Raw genomic sequence first — 16,556 nt, forward strand, 5'->3', positions numbered from 1 at the left:
CCAATTTCACATTCTTGACAATATATTCCATAATTCCCTCAATCTGATCTCAAACCAAACCAAAATATGTACTGAGATTTTGTGGTATCATGCATTCAAGGTGCTAGCTTTCTAATTCTGAAGTAAAAAACATCTGGGAACAAAAAGGAAGGGAAACAAGGCCATAAAAAAAAAAAAAATGATTACACATACCTACAAAAATCAGATGCAAAAAACAAATGGGATATGAAGACACTGTATGCTGGACTAGCTGGGAGAGAAAATGTCTCTCAATCTAGACATATATGCATTCCAGGTCCATTAAATGCCAGAAATGCTGCAAGTGAATATCTAAATGCCAGCAATAATTGCTACAGATTAACAGCATAATTCTATGAGCATAGAATATGCCACCTCAAGAGTCATTTAATATACAGGGTACTTTTTTGGCAGATCCTTCATAATAGGGCTTTCAGGAAAGAAAAGAAAAAAAAAAAAACAGAAAACAGGGCAGAATTTCTTGGGCCTATAAGAATTTTGAGAAGTAAGTATATGAAACAACAACTGGATGAGTTTACTACTACTACCTCTATTAGGCTCTGGGCATTTGCAAGGCCAGCATCCTGCTACACTGTTTTCTCATAACATTTAAACTCTTCTCCTTCAATAGAGAAGTAAAACACAGAGAGAAGGAGAACCAGATTTGCAAAGCAACTTAAAGATAGCTTGGGCAGTGTAGATAGAAGACACCACAGTTCATAGCTATTTCCCCATTTTTTAAGTACAGTGGAAGCTTAAAAATCCACCAAAGCCTGAAAGCCTGAAAGCCTCAGGCTTTGGTTGAAACATGGGGAATTCCCAAAGACTATTGCTCATACAAATATGTTCAAAAACAAAATTCGGAAAAGTCTAATTTTGTGCAATCGGCACAAAAAAAAAAAAAAAAAAAAAAGGTTACAGGCTGGGAAGGAATTCCACCAGCACAAATTATTAGCTTCCCTGCCTGTCTTGCTCAGATCCTGTAATGTCTGTATCAAATCAATTATATCTGCAAGTAACCAGGAAAATGAGGGCAATTCAAACATGACCCCATGACAGTGTGCTGTGAAGTCAGATACTATCACATGGCTGCATTTTTTTCATAGGTTATTCGTCCAGCCTTGCATAAGTGCCCTGTATTTCACTAGTTAGCATGTTATAAGAAACACTTTTTCCATAACATGCAACTTAGTAGATGATGAGCCAGCTACAGATCTTTAATACCACTTATACATGAAAACTTGATCTGCCTCATTACATGATATTCAAAAAGTAATGTTGCACTAAATCAGGCAGTTTCTGTACCAGTTTTAGTATATGGAAAACCCCTTACGACAGAACTCAGGTGTTCTCCAGTCTATGCAGATCCCATTTTCTCTGCAGATGTGAGCATAAGAAGTTATCATCTCACAGGCTTCTTCCTCATAGCAGCTGCTCTCTTCACAGGCATCATAGAACATGTCTGGGGGTATTATCCTGTGGCATGCTGAAAACTGATCAGAGAGCAGAAGGTGGCAATGACTGATGGCACGCTCAGAGCACTCGTCATCTTCTCTCTGGATTTCACAGACCTTCCCCATCTCTTTCACTGTCCATTCTCGAATAAATGCCTCACTGTTAGCAGTAACTGTGCCATCACGTAACATGAAGTCATTGGCATGGTTCTGGTCACATACTCCTAGGAGGGCGAGTAAAAGGAAAATAAACAGTCTGAATATAGTCAGCAGTAAAACAAACCTAGAGAAAACAGGCTGAGGACTGAGCTTGTTGGGGCTGCTCAATAAACTCCAAGGAGAAGATGAATCAGTGATATTAGTTATAGCAGTTATCAGAGTAACCTTAATTATCCTGATTTTTGTTTCTGAAATACAAGAGGCACAGATTATGCCATAGATGTCTAACTTGTTGTAGAAGATACTCCAGAATTGACTTTCCCAGGCAGAAATATTCCCCACAAGCCCTTCACCTTACCTCCAAGCACAGGATGGGACTCACATCACAGTGTGCTCTTGCATATACACAAAAAGCTATATTTAAAACCTCATTTAAAAAAAAATCTGGAACAGATAACGTAAGATAAAAGTAAAACATGACAGATTCCTAGTCTTGATCTTTTTAAGGTCTTACTGGGAATCAGTGAGCTATTACACTAATAGTCATAGTAGAAAAAACAATACAGATTAACAATGTGCCAACAGTGGACTGCCTGGATGAGATAGTTTGCAAGGCTCAGGACTGTACAAATTTCAGCATTAATAATAGCTCAAATCTGATTAGAAAGCTGTTAAAGTCACTAACTTTCTAACTTACCACAAAGCCCTTGTGTTTCTGAAGAAAAGCTCTTTGGATTAAGTTTAAGAATAAATTCATTATTTCTTGGAGTAAATGTGAGATTATGGCAAAGATGGGAGAACTTGATTTCATGCATGATTGCTCCATAGACAGTGACTTCAAACAAACTGCTAGAGTAGGGAATATGAATGCTTTCACCATCAACAGTCACCTGTTTTTAAAAAGGCAAAATGATCACATCAATTGTGACAAGCACTTAAGATCAATCCAACCTAATCATAGTTGAATCACATTTTGACTGAATCTGGTCACAAGAGTTAATTTTGCATGCTGAAACTTTCCACTGAATCTAAGAACGCACAGAAATACTTGTCTTACATTTTGTGCATTACATGGACAACTTCTTCAGCATTTTTCCATATGAGTGCATTCCTACAGCATAACAGATACACAGACCAGTGTCCTAATGCCATGAAGCTAAAATGCTGCATTGAGATCCTGAGCACTGTTGTGACATTAGTGAAAGTCAAGGCTATTCAGTACCATACTAGACTGACTAAAAGTGTTTTGGTCAATCTTATTTTATTGCATGAGTTAGATGAGGTCACCTTTTCAGGTTAGTTGATTCCTGTATGTCTGAGGAACTCAGAGACTGCAAATGTTTCATACATAATTTGAATACATTATTGAATACAGTATTTGAATTACCTATAAAAGAAATGCAATACATAACTCTTAGCTGGCCTTTCTTCTGAGACTGGGAACACCAGCAAGCAAGGTAAGAACTGACTCCTTAATTCTTCAGGTAGCCACAAACTTGTGTAGGTTTTAAAAAATGGGACTGCTCTCCCACTCACTAATTGATAAAATTGCATAGAGGACCTCTACCAACAACGGAAAATCAGAGTGTAGTATGTCCTAATTACTGCCTATCTGACAGAAGTATCTGGAAAACACTGTCACCCCAGCACAATGGGGAAAACAAGAGGAGAAACAATGACAGGTTTATTATGTGAATTTAGAATACATTAGGAAGTTTAAATGAGGCATTTGCTAAGACAACTAAGAACAGGTTGCAAGGGGAGCAGAAACTGGATAGAGGAAATAAATCTGTTCTCCTAACCTAAAACTCCACAGTATGAGCAGAGAATGCACAGATAACTTAATTGACTTTTGCTTACTGTCATATTACTGAAGAGCTGAATGGATACACCACGATGTTTCACTTCAATAGCATCCATACAGTTCATCTTTGGTATAGCTCTGCATGGTCCTTCATGGAGAAGAACTTCAACATCATGTTGTATATCCTGAAACAAGGTGTAGGAGCAATTGCTGGTGAGCTTAAAATTAAGCCCATCAAAAGTCACAATATGTCGAGATGAACTTCCCATACAGACACCTGTAAATCAACAAATAACGACACGTAAGCATGCATTTTCTTTCAAATTAGACTATTTCTTCACAATCATTATAAGCATATAAATTTAATAAATCACTTTAATCATAATAGCTATTAACCTATAATAAATTATTTATAAAGTATCACCCGCACAAATTAGTACAACAAAAATAGAATGAAGCTCCCTCACATTGAATGCGATCTGCTAATAAATTTAATTTGAAAAATAAAAGCAAGGAAAATGCATCTCCTATTTTTAGAAAGGCTGCAATCATATTTGACTAATTTAACTGTGTCATTATTATGACATTGCATTTTATTCAGTAAACTGTTTGTTTCAAACATACTATTTCATTTCATCAAGCATGTCATAAAAGGACTCAAAAGGATATATATATTTTTTTTTTCAGATGGAAAACAGAGGAAAAGAGAGGAGAAACAATGCACACAGGATCAACTAATGGCCAACTGATGGGCTAGTGTTGTAGATATTAGGTTAGAAACACTCTTTCTTCACAGACTGAAGAATAAAGATTATAATACCACAAGCATCTAAACAAGACCCAAACAAAAGAATGATTCAAACTCAGTTCTTTTGCTTAAAGACTACAAGGGCAGGAAAAGTCATCACTACTAAGTATGTAGGAAAAAGCTACCGTTAAGAACTCAAAGTTTTTTTTGGTATTGTCAGCTGAGAGCAATCTGTTTTGTGTTCCTTGACCTTCAAACTTGATTTCTGTTTTGTTTAATCCCAACAGAAGGCCAAGAACCACCCAGCTGCTCTTTCACTCTCCTCAGGAAGGATAGGGAGAAAATTGGAAAGGTAAAAATGAGACAACACATGAATTGATATATAAAGACAGTTTACTACATAAAGAAAAAAGCCATACATACAAACAAAGCAAGACGAGGAATTCATTCACTACTTTCCATCAGCATGCAAGTGTTCAGCCCCTTTCAAGGCTCATCACATGTAGTACTTTCTTTGGAAGACAGATAGCATCACTCTGAAAGTGACTCCATAGCACTTTGGTCATTGCTTGTACATCTTTATTAATCAGCACTCTTCACTTAATACACAGATATCTTTCCCATAATTTATGGGCTAAGTCTATAAAGTGTCCACTGAGTTCTTTAAGTCCATAATTTAGCTTCTATCTATAATGAAGGTCATCTAGGGTAGGAAAGGTGATGTTCTTTGGCATTACAGGAAATCAAAGCCAGCAAAGGTCAGGTCACTGCTGCACTTATACAGCTCGTTGCGAGGCTCATCCTCTCTTGGTTAAAGTGGTTCCTGCTATAGGACTTCCTATAATGTGCAACTCAGATCATGACTTACAAAAATTCAACATTATATCCATCACAATGTCTACCCCCAGCTCCTTTGGACCAGGGTACAGATCATAACATAACAATTCCTACCCTTGCCCCTGGCCTGGCCAGTGGCAAAGACTTCCTGCTATAGTACTTGCTATAACATGCAATTCAACCATGGATTACAGTTTAAAGACATATCCATTACAGTCTCTACTTGTCCTCTTCTTGTCCTCTTGGACAAGGCCATAGGGTTTCACTTTGCAATGAACTCCTCCACTTGCCCCTGCTCTAGCCTTTTATCCATTGGCCACAGCCCTGAAGAGGTCTAACTGCTCCAGTACATCTTTATCCATGAGCCATAATTTCTTCAGAGGTCCTACCTACAGTACCATGGACTTACGCACTGTCACAGTTGCTTTGATGCCTACTTGTTCTGGTGTGGGTTTATTTATTATTATATTATATTCATATTATATTATATATCATTACTATATTATATTATATTCATATCATATATGAACAGTCTGTTCAGAGATATGCTCTGCTGCAGCAAGGATTTACCTATGGACACTTTGAGGTGTACCTGCTCTGGCATGGCCTTTTCCATTGGTCACAGTCCCCTCAGTGGTCCCTCCAGATGTCCCCTCAGACACCTTCTATGTCTTGGTTTTATCCACAAATACAATTGTTTTGAGGTATTCTGGCATGGCCTTATCAATGGGCATGGACATGGACACTGCAAGATGTACTTGCTGTGACACAGACTACTCCCTGGCCACAGATGCTTCAAGATGTGCTTGCTCTGGAATGAATTTATCTGTGGCTACAGATGCTTTAAGGTGTACATGCTCGACGTGGACTCATCCATAGGTCAATGTCCTCTGACTCAAGTCCAGTCTGGAGTTCCAGTCTGTCCAGAAAAGCAGCACAGAGACAGCAACAATGCCTTAGCCATCTGCCAGCCCAGGTTGATGGTGACAGCTGTTATAAGAATGTTCACAGGCACAACAAAGCAAGATGGTAAAGAGCAAAGCAAAGGGCAGAAGCAAAAGCAGCCACTAATAAACACAGAACTCTAACATACAAGAAGGCAAGAAAGCCCCATGACAACCACAGGAGCCTAACAATTATCATCTGAACATCTATAACATTTATAAATTTGGTCTAGCAACTCCACGCTACAATTAGATAAATCTGTTATCATCTTGAAACCTTAGTGCCCCATGCTAGGTGCTCACCATCCATAATATTTTTTTAGGAACACAAACATCATCACTGCAGATGCCCTCCCTCTTCCTCCTTCTTGACCCCAGCTTTTATTGCTGAGCATGACACCATGTGACATTCTCTTGTCCAGTCTGGTTCAGCTCTTCTAGCTTTGTATCCTCTCAGCTTCTGGAGCAATGCAAAGGGCAGAAGCAAAAGCAGCCTACCCATCCTATCCTCTTCCTCCTCAATTGCAGGGCAGTACAAAAAAGCTGAAACATCCTTTGCTCTGTATAAGCAGTGCTCTATTGTAATTAAAAACATCGGTGTTACAACCACTGTTTTCACCCTAAACTCAAAACACAGAAACATATAAACCTCTCTGAAGAAAATTAACTCTATCCCAGCCAAAACCATGACAATTTCCCAGGAAAAACAGCTCTGAACTTATAAATATTCTTGAATAAACAATAGTAAAACAAGTAAACAAGTTGGCAATAAAAAAGATTTCTCAATCTTTTTTACTCTTGAACATCTAAAAATAATTCTAGGGATAAGAGGAATCCTTTCAAACTTCTCATAAGTATTCTATAGCACAAAAGTATGCAATCCATTTAAACATAGTCCACAAATATCCAAGAGATATGAATCACACATTGCACATCATGTTGCTGTAATATCTTGAACTAGTTCAGCAAGCAAGCAGCTTTATGGTGTAACTCCTGTTCCTAATTCTTTCTGTTCACTTTTATGACATAATAAAAACAGATTTCCAAATACTTATTTGCAATAGCATTTGCCAATATTCCAGGGATCAGATACAGATACATCAGATATTTTTGCAATAAATTTTCCGTTTTTTTTTTTTTTCCCCCGAAATATATGAAAATAATTAAATAAGAAGAGAAGAAGAAGAAATAAGAAAAAGAATGGTGATTAAAAATGGGGCATTTCAATTTCTCAAGCTATGGTTTCTTCAGGGACAGACAGGCTTTAAACTGATAGATAAGGTTGATTATATCATCTTGCCACAAACCTTTGATGTGCTTACCACCATGCAGGTAACCACTGGGTGGCTTGAAACATATCCAGTATCCCATGCTACCACCCAAAATAGCATACTCAATCTCAAGAAACAAGTCCTGTGGTGACACGGCACTCCAGAAAGAATTGAGTCAGATAATGGGACTCATTACAAAAATTCTCTTGTAGATACGTGGGCCAAAGATCATGGCATTGAGTGTATTTATCATATCCTTGTCATTCACTATCTTCAGGTAGAATTGAATGATACAATGAGTTGTTTAAAACTATGTTTCAAGCAATGTATAGTGGAACACTAAAGCAGTAGAAGAAGCATTTGGGAGAAGACACCTGGTTGGTCAACACTCACGGATCTATCAATCACAATGTTCCTACCCAATCCAGCTCCCTACATACTGTAGAGGGAGATAATGTAAAGAGCATGTTGGGAAAAGTGGTTTGGGTCTTTCCAGCTTCTGGAAAGGCCAAATCTCTCCATGGAACTGTGTTTGCTCAGGGACCTGTGTCCACTTGATGGGTGATACAGAAAAATGAGGATGTTGAATGTGTACCACAAGGGAATTTGATGTTGGAGGAGTGCAGTCAGTAATTCCATGTATGTATATATATGTGTGTGTGTGTTTAATGCATGTTAGTTATTGTTTATTTATGTGTATATCAAGTATAATTTAGTGATGTTGAGTAAGGGGTGGAATGTCATAGCTTTATGACGTTTGTTATTGTTATTGTACATAATAACATATAGCACACTGGAAGCTAAAGAGTTAATGCTCCAGTTCCATGGACTGTTGACATTTCCAAGTACCTGGTTCTCAGAAGACAAGAAGAACTACATATTACAGAAGACTTTCACTGTTCTGTTTCCATTTTCCATTTAGAGGGAAAGACACAAATGTTTTGTCATTCATTTTGTCATGCAATTCATAGATATTCCTCTTTTCTTTCTGGTCATCTGCTGTTTGTGTTCCCTATCCATCTCAGTTTCAGCATTAGAGCAAGGCCTTAAGTTTTTTGGACACTCTCTCATTGATTTATTAGCTTCAATTCCAATTATACTGTACTATATTGTGTTGTCTTCCATTCTAATATCATATGTAGTAAATTAACTTTCCTCCTCAAATTGTTGCATCTCTCCTGTGAAGACAGGCAGAGAAAGTTGGTATTATTTAGTCTAGAGAGGAAAAGGCTCTGGGAAGACCTTATTGTGGCCTTTCAGTACCTAAATGGATACTATAAGAAAGATGGGAACAAAATTCTTGATTAGGGAGTGATGGGACAAGGAATATCAGTTTTAAACTAAAAAATGGTAGAAGTTAAGAAGAAATTCTTCACCATAAGGGTGGTGAAGCACTGGATCAAGTCGCCCAGAGAAACTGAGGATGCCTGATCCCTGCAAGTGTTAAGGTGCTTGGATAGCAACCTGGGCAACCTGATCTAGCAGAAGGTTGGAACTAGAAGGTCCTTAAGGTCCTTTCCAAACCAAATCATTACATAATTATATGAGACTACATTAACAGCAATTTTTACACAATTAAAGTAGAAGAAACAACTTCTGTTGCTGCACTGTCAAACAACTGGTTGAAATGGCACTAACTGTCTAAATAACTACCTCACTCAATTCCAGTCAACAAAACACACATTGCTATGCTCCTGCAGAACAGACTGCCTAGCCAAACTCCACCAGTAACAACGAAGAAATTCTGAAATTCTGACGTCCCAGTAATCTCCCTGCTATCTCATCTGTAAATCTTACAAATTGTTGTGAGTTTTTGATCTATTGCAGATGTTGGCATTAATGACACAGTATCATCAACCTAGTTGCACTAAGTAGTATCAGAAGGTGTATCATCTTGGGAAATTAAATTGTGGTCCATTAAATTAATAAAGAGCTACACAAACATTAGCTTCTGTTAAGCAGCAGCAATCTCAAGTGAACTACAGACCTCTACATAACAACTGACTAATGACACAAATGTCAATTTTAATTTCAAACCATCAGAAATTCTTTAAGAATACATGATTTCAATGCCAAGAGTAATGTTTTCATATTGGTATTAACACACTCGGGATCAAGAAGATCAGGAAAGATGCAGTTTCTATAGGTAGGTATCGCTAGGACTGTCTTTAAAACTCTATAATTAAGATGTTTCAACTAAAATATTTTCTTTTCAAGTATTTATATCAAAACAACTATGTTATTTCTGAATAAGACAATGAACTAGGAATTGTTCTTAAAACACTCAGTTCTGCAGCGGATATTTTAAATTGAGGTCATGCATTATAAAGAGAAGGTGTATATATTCTGATACATTCTGAGGGTTCTGATTTACTTTAAAAAGTAATCCTATGACTTGAAATACAAACCCAGTTTTAAGAATTATGTTGAATTATGCACTTCTCTTACCACCTCAAGGCCAGTGAAATTCAACAAACTGGACAAATTCAGGCTCTGAACAGGTTGAAAATGCTATAGGAAACACCTCGAGGTTCCATTCTGATATTTTTACAAATTTTAGCTATAATAGCGTGTATGACTGGACTGTAGAAATGCAACCTTATCCTCAGTGAATTCAGCATTACCTTTCTGATAAATATTTCAAGTGATGACAAGGGGAGACATGCATGCAAAAATAGATACTCACACGGACACACCCATCGGCAGCCACAAGTCTCTTCAACCTTAACAGCTGGAAGATTGCTGTGACACGCAGGTTTTGGCATCCTCTCACAATTGATTTGGTGACTCTCCAAAACTGTGTAATCACCTGGGAAGCACGTCACAGTGTGGCACTGATCTAGTAATGTCCATTTGTCACCAGGCTGGATAAAGAGACATTAATATTTAACTATTGAAAAGAACATCACTGGGGGCTTGAGGGGTGTTGAAGGGAGAAAAATACAAAATTTGCCTTCTACCACACTGCAATCTACAATCTCCAGCTAGCACAAAAAATAACAGCTATAGTAGTGCTACTCAAATAAGCTTTGAATAACTAAATAATAGAATAAAGTGTATTAAGGACTTTATGAGCAAGAGAGAGTTAAATGTAGCACCACTATAGGAAACAGACTTTTGAAATTCCAAGCAAAAGATAATAGTCTAGAAGAGGAGGTGTTTTGCCATAACAGAATGAATTATCTGGTACTACATCTATTTTTAGTTTAACCACCCTATAGCATTCACGGATAATATAATCAATAAATAATTCCCTTTGGCACTTCTTTAAATGCCAATGCCTCTAGTTTTCATATGTTGCAAAATTACTTTAGAGCTCTGAGAACAGGTTGCTCATGGCACAGCAAGAATTAACAGTATTTAGCACATGGAGGCATGGAATATTCTAGTGATTTTATCCACAGCTCCCAAACTTTAAAGAAATTCCTTCCCATAGAGAAATTGTTTATTTACTAGACTAATGCTATTAGATACATATACATTATTATAAAATTAAAAACAATTAACAACACATCCTCATCTTCTTTAGAAGACTGTCCTTTAGAATAGTGTAAATTTTAAGGCAGTGGGATTACTTACTACTAAATGACAGAGAAATAGATGTAATCACAACCTGAACTAGCTCAAGACTCATATTTGCAAAAGGCTGAGGTCTCACAGGCCTCAAAAGGCTATAAACAACCTCAACAAATTTTAAATTAAATTGTTCGTTCGTTCTTGTGGTTTGCACTCCCAAAAGCACCATCAAGTATGGGAAACAGCCCTTTCCAGACCTACCCAATCTCTACAGAGATGAGTTCAAAAGTTAAAAGTGAGACAATAGTTCTGTGCATTTCTTGATAAACACAAGCAGAAATACGTCTGTAAGTAAAAAATGATTGCTAATGAATCAAGTTATCAACCATTCTTTCCTCGAGTTTATTTCCCCTTCCCATTAAAGAGAAGAACAAAGTGATGCAGTACCTAGGTAGATAAACCATAATTAATAGGTTCTTCACAATTTTGCAGACAATCAATTCTTCACTGTTGCACAAACCAAGAACAGTGGCATAAAAGTCATGCTCTGTATCTTTGAGCTACTCCATACCATCAGGTCTAAAAGATAACTGTCAGATTTGCATCCATAACACCACACATTAAATATGACTTGAATGACTGCGAAGGCTTCTTATGTTTCAGGATTTGGGAAGGGAAGTTGGCCTGAAAGTGACTTAATACTTTTCAGGCTTGTGAACCTAGAGGGTGCTGTGAAAAAGAAATGTAAGGAACTTTAAGTATGGAAAAAAAATATTTATATAGGAAGAAACTGAATGCTTTTTTAAATTATTATGGCTTTGCCTACAACTCAGTGAAAGTAGGGCACCTGGAAGGTTACATATACAGGTGTGCAAGACTGGCAAAGGATTATCTGGCTTCCATATGTATTTAATTTCTTTTTTCTTATTTCAGACTTTTATAGTACATCAACTGAAAAACATCTAAGTGCTGGACTTCTCGTCCAGCAAAGCACACCACATTAAAATGAAAATATCAATTGAGGGATCCAAACAAAATCAAGAGTTCTAGTGCAGACGAAAACTTAGGGGTTTTGAAGAGAAAAAGGTCCTAAATCCCAATCAGTATGAAATCATAGAAGTAGAAGTAGAATAGAAGGAAAGCAAAACCTGACTAGGTAAGTAGAAATCTGCTGAAACAGATGGGCCAGAGGAAGACTCAGACTTCCTCTTTGAAGGAGCTCTGAACATATGAATATAGATGTGCACACTCTTTCTATTGCTGCAGATCCATAGAAAAGAGTCATGTGCCTTCACTGGATTTATCATTTGCCAGCTTTTGATTAAGTCAAGGTTTTTGCTGGTTGGTTGTTTTTCTCTTAAACTAAATACTGAGTAATACTAGAAAAGTTTTGTTTTGGCAATCACTAGTTTAGGAACGCGATTACTATTGCTAGAAAGCATAGAATCAGAATCATTACAGTTGGAAAGACCACTAGAACCATCTAATCTTAACTGCTAATCCATCAGAAGATAGCTAAACAGATTCTTCATAATAAGATACTACAAGACAATATTTTGAGATACTACAAGACAAACATTAATGCTTCAGTTGCCACTTGCAATCCTATTTAAAAGCATCAAAGGAAGAGTACCAAAAAGAATAAACTACATTTTAAAAAATCATAATCATTCTCATATTCGGTCATGCACCAAGTTCAAATCATATTAAAAGAGTGGCTCTCTATACATCTTGTATTTAGAGCTATTTGAACTCACCACAGGGCATGAATACCAAAAACTTAAATAGATTCAAAGTAATGCCTCTGATTTTATTACGTTGGCCCACGGTATCGGAGGCAGATGTCAGTGGTATGGCAGTGCAGGTTGAATTTTCATGACAATATTTCATTAAATTTTGTTGCCGTGTGACAAATGGCAGCAGGACAAACTGACAAATAGTGTCTGGCATATGAAGAATATGATGCAAAGGTATGAAATTGAATTCCTCCATGTGGTAAAAATTGCACCTACTGACATTCATCAACACTTGCTGAACATTTTATGGAGATCTAACAGTGGATGTTAGTACAGTGAGGTATCGATGACATGTTTTAACAGCAGTGACAGCAGCAGTTGGTCAGCTCTGCCGGTACGGATTTTTACAAGCTCAACATGCAGGCTTCTGTTCATTGCTGGTGAAAATGCATAGCTAACGGTGGTGACTACGTTGAGAAATAGCATTCTATGGCTAAGAATTTGCTCTATCATATAGTATAATCATGCTCTTTGTATGTGTTGTAGTTTCCATGGAAATAAATAGGAGGCATTGCTTTTGGAGCAACTGACATATTTCCTGTGTATAAGTAGTTCAAAAGCATTTCCTTATTAGCCACACCCCTCCTTACAGTCATTTAAAGGAGAAAAAAAAAAAAAAATCAAGATACTTCTAATGTATTGAAATTTCAAAATAAATCAGAGTAGAACTCATAACTGACCCTTACTAAAATATACAAGGTTGTAACAAGCTCACGATTACATTTTAGAATGTCTGAAGCAAAATCTAGACTCAATAACTTTGGTATCTCACCTGAGATCTGAATCATTTGTAATATTACATCATTTCCTGTAGAGGATCACTTTCAAAAGAGCAGGCAATTTTTCTAAAATTTCTGATAATTTTCTCAGGATTAATAGAAGATTTTACATAAACAAATATGAAGAACTCTGATTTCAATTCAGAAATGCCTTAAGAAGGCATGGATTTTTCTAGAGAGAAAATTATCTCATAATAATTATCTTCCAATGAAATTTCCATAGGGAGGAAGTACTTGCACTTTCTAGAAGTCTGGACAGTAATGTTACCTTCCCCTATACAAATACTTTTTGGGCACATATAGTTTTCCTAGAAGTTCTTACCAGGTGATAGAGATACATTTTTATTTTTTCAGGGAAGGCAGACATAATACTTTGGCTCTACACTGCCTTCAATCACATTCAACATACTGCAAGATCAGGTGTTCTTGGATTAACTCTCCTTAGTGTGTATAAAAACCTCCTGTCAGTTCAAAAGCCACCATTTTCTTCCTCAAAAATTATTCTCAGAAAGAAAACCTTAATATTAGCCAATACTTCTTGTTTCAGAACACCTATTCAGGTATTCATCATCCTGCATGAACTGTGTAACTTGAAAACCACGTGGATGCCACAAGCAATAAACTTACTTTCTTTTTGTTTCCATCCTCATCTATACATTCTCTGACAAGGTCTGAAAAAGAAACAAACATCTTTTATCAATCTTACTCCCTTATCAAAGCTTAATAAAGGTCAAAACATAGACTATTTAATTAAAGTGTGAATTAGAATACATTCTGATCACAAAGCAGCAGAATTGCTTGTGACAGGTTCTATGTGATACCAGGCAAAGCATTCACAGGTAGGTCAACAGTCACATACAGAAAAAAAGAGTAGAATTCACCAACAGGTGAAAGAGCTCTTTGGTTATGCACCACTACTTTTCAACAAGCAGCCACAGGTGCAAACAATTTGTATGTGCTCACTAGGCCAGCCACACCCCCTTCACCAGGTGCTCAATCAACCTGTTCAAGTTGTGGCCTAACAGTTCCCCTACAGACTGTAGGAAGTATTTCTGAACTCAGCTGTGAAATCTCTGTCTGAGTTTCCCATCTGAAGATCACAGGCATTTGCCCAAAATGTACAAGAGAAAGTCAAAGAATGAGTATACTTTCCTACTGCTAGCTTTACCTTAATGGCGTTGGTCCTGAAAATAGCCTGTGAACAACAGGTATTGAACCACTTAGACTGTAATTTTTCCTTGTATTGACATAGATTTCTGCCTATATGGTACTTTAAAGATCATAGCTTAAACTCTAAGGAAGGCTCCAGCCTTATTTTTTGCTGAATCAAAAGTATTTCTACTAATTAATAGGTAATAAGAATTTCCACACAGGCACATTTATTCAGTGCAGAAAGAAAAATACAGAGAGTAACCTGAAGCGAAGTGTCAACAACTAGTATAAATGTGCAACTAGTATAAATATGAGAATAACTGTACTAAGAATACTTTCAGTTTTATTACATTCAGATAATACTGTTATGTGTAATTTTTTTCTATAGCCATTTAGATGTTCACAAACTTGCTTCCAAATTATAGTTTCCATGCTTATGTGCTTTCATAACACACCTGAAGTTAAGTGGAATGATACATAAGTGCTATGGGATGAGCATGCAACAGGAAATTAAAGCACTGACTAGAAAATTCTTTATGCATTACTGAATTATGCTAGCATATATACCTTATATACGCTTTTCCAGGACAACTAATACATTTTGAAAGCATTTGGGAAGTCTTTTCAATATTTTAATGGTATTATTCTTGGTACGCTTCCATTACAAACAAAAAACAACAACAACAACAACAAAAAAACAGGACTCTCTGTACAAGAAATTTGACTATATGAGTCCAGAAGGGACAGTATTACTTTATGGACTATAAGAAAATTAAATAAGATTAAATAAAGGGAAAAAAAAAAAAAAAAAAAAAGAAGGAAAAAAAAGGTAATCATTTCACACTCAATAAAGATGGTTTTACTATCAACAGAAAGAGCCAGATTTCTCAGATTTATATCCAAATTTTTTTATCATACAATTTGTTTGTTAGAAAAGCTGGATGTGCTTTTATAATTAAATGAAGCTTCCACATGTAGATTATAGTCCATATTGTAATAAGAAAATAGCTACTGGTTTCAAATTCCTGCTCCTCATCCTGTATCAATGTAATTTAGGGTAAGAACATCAGATATTTTAAACTGTGAGGAGAGGAAGCGGTTCTTCAAAAGCTTATTTAAAAGAAAATAGAGAAAATGGCAGCTGTTTGATGCTCTGGAGAGGTTTTAAAATGCCAGAAGTTATCCCAGTGGAGATTAATTGGATATCTCAAAGCTGAACTGTGCATAACCTGCAACTTCCTCCTGGAAGTATTTGGCTCTGTTATTTTAATGGAGACATAAGCACTACTAAAGCTGGTAAAAACCTCTGCAATGACTAACACAATGAGACACTGGCTTGCAGAGAGGTTACATAGATGCTATTGTGATGGATGTAATAATAAAACAGGAGAAATAAATACCTATATATACACAGACCAAGGAGGCAAAACAAGTAAAATAACGGCAAGAGTTGAAATGAAATTTGTTAGGTGAATTTTCTTAGCAGAACTATCTACAAATACATGAATTAATTTATAATATATTAATATTTTAATATTTCAAAATATTTTACACTTCTTTCCTTTTCCGTACACTACAGTAGTAGTTTGTTTGTTTTTCTCCAGAAACAGTTAAGTCTTTCTTACTCTTCCTTTTCTTACACATTGCTTAAATTCTTTGTAGACAGACAGATACCAAAGCTTAGATCTGTGCAGAAAAGAATGTTATTTGAAATCTTTACTCACAACTAGCTTTTAACATTTTGAGTCACAGAATCAGACTTGTAGGGGCTGGAAGGGACCTCTAGAGATCATCTAGTCTAACCCTGCTGCCAAAGCAGGCTCCTTAGACCAGGTTGTGCAGGTAGGCATCCAGGTGAGTCATGAATATCTTCAGAGAAGGAGAATCCACAACCCCCCTCGGTAGCCTGTTCCAGTGATCCATCACCCTTACCGAGAAGAGGTTCTTACACACATTTGTGTGGAACTTCCTATGTTCCTATTTGTGGCCATTTCCCCTTGTTCTGTCGCCACACATTGCTGAAAAGAGTCTGACCGTGTTCTTTTATCTCCCACACTTTAGATATTTATAGACATCTA

At 36.6% G+C, this 16,556-nt stretch overlaps 1 protein-coding gene across 1 annotated transcript in view; it reads right to left on the reverse strand.

Moving 5' to 3' along the window:
- The window catches only part of VWF (von Willebrand factor), a 131,616-nt gene that overhangs the window by 34,347 nt on the left and 80,713 nt on the right, over nucleotides 1–16,556 (reverse strand). The window contains exons 33-37 of the mRNA XM_010716971.3: nucleotides 13,954–13,997; nucleotides 9,922–10,099; nucleotides 3,492–3,712; nucleotides 2,329–2,521; nucleotides 1,352–1,696 (exon numbers count right to left, since the gene is read on the reverse strand). Coding sequence (XP_010715273.2) covers nucleotides 1,352–1,696; nucleotides 2,329–2,521; nucleotides 3,492–3,712; nucleotides 9,922–10,099; nucleotides 13,954–13,997 — 981 coding nt within the window. The remainder of the gene's footprint in view (nucleotides 1–1,351; nucleotides 1,697–2,328; nucleotides 2,522–3,491; nucleotides 3,713–9,921; nucleotides 10,100–13,953; nucleotides 13,998–16,556) is intronic.

Source organism: Meleagris gallopavo, chromosome 1 (genome assembly GCF_905368555.1).
Source record: "Meleagris gallopavo chromosome 1, MGAL_WU_HG_1.1, whole genome shotgun sequence".
NCBI lineage: Eukaryota > Metazoa > Chordata > Aves > Galliformes > Phasianidae > Meleagris > Meleagris gallopavo.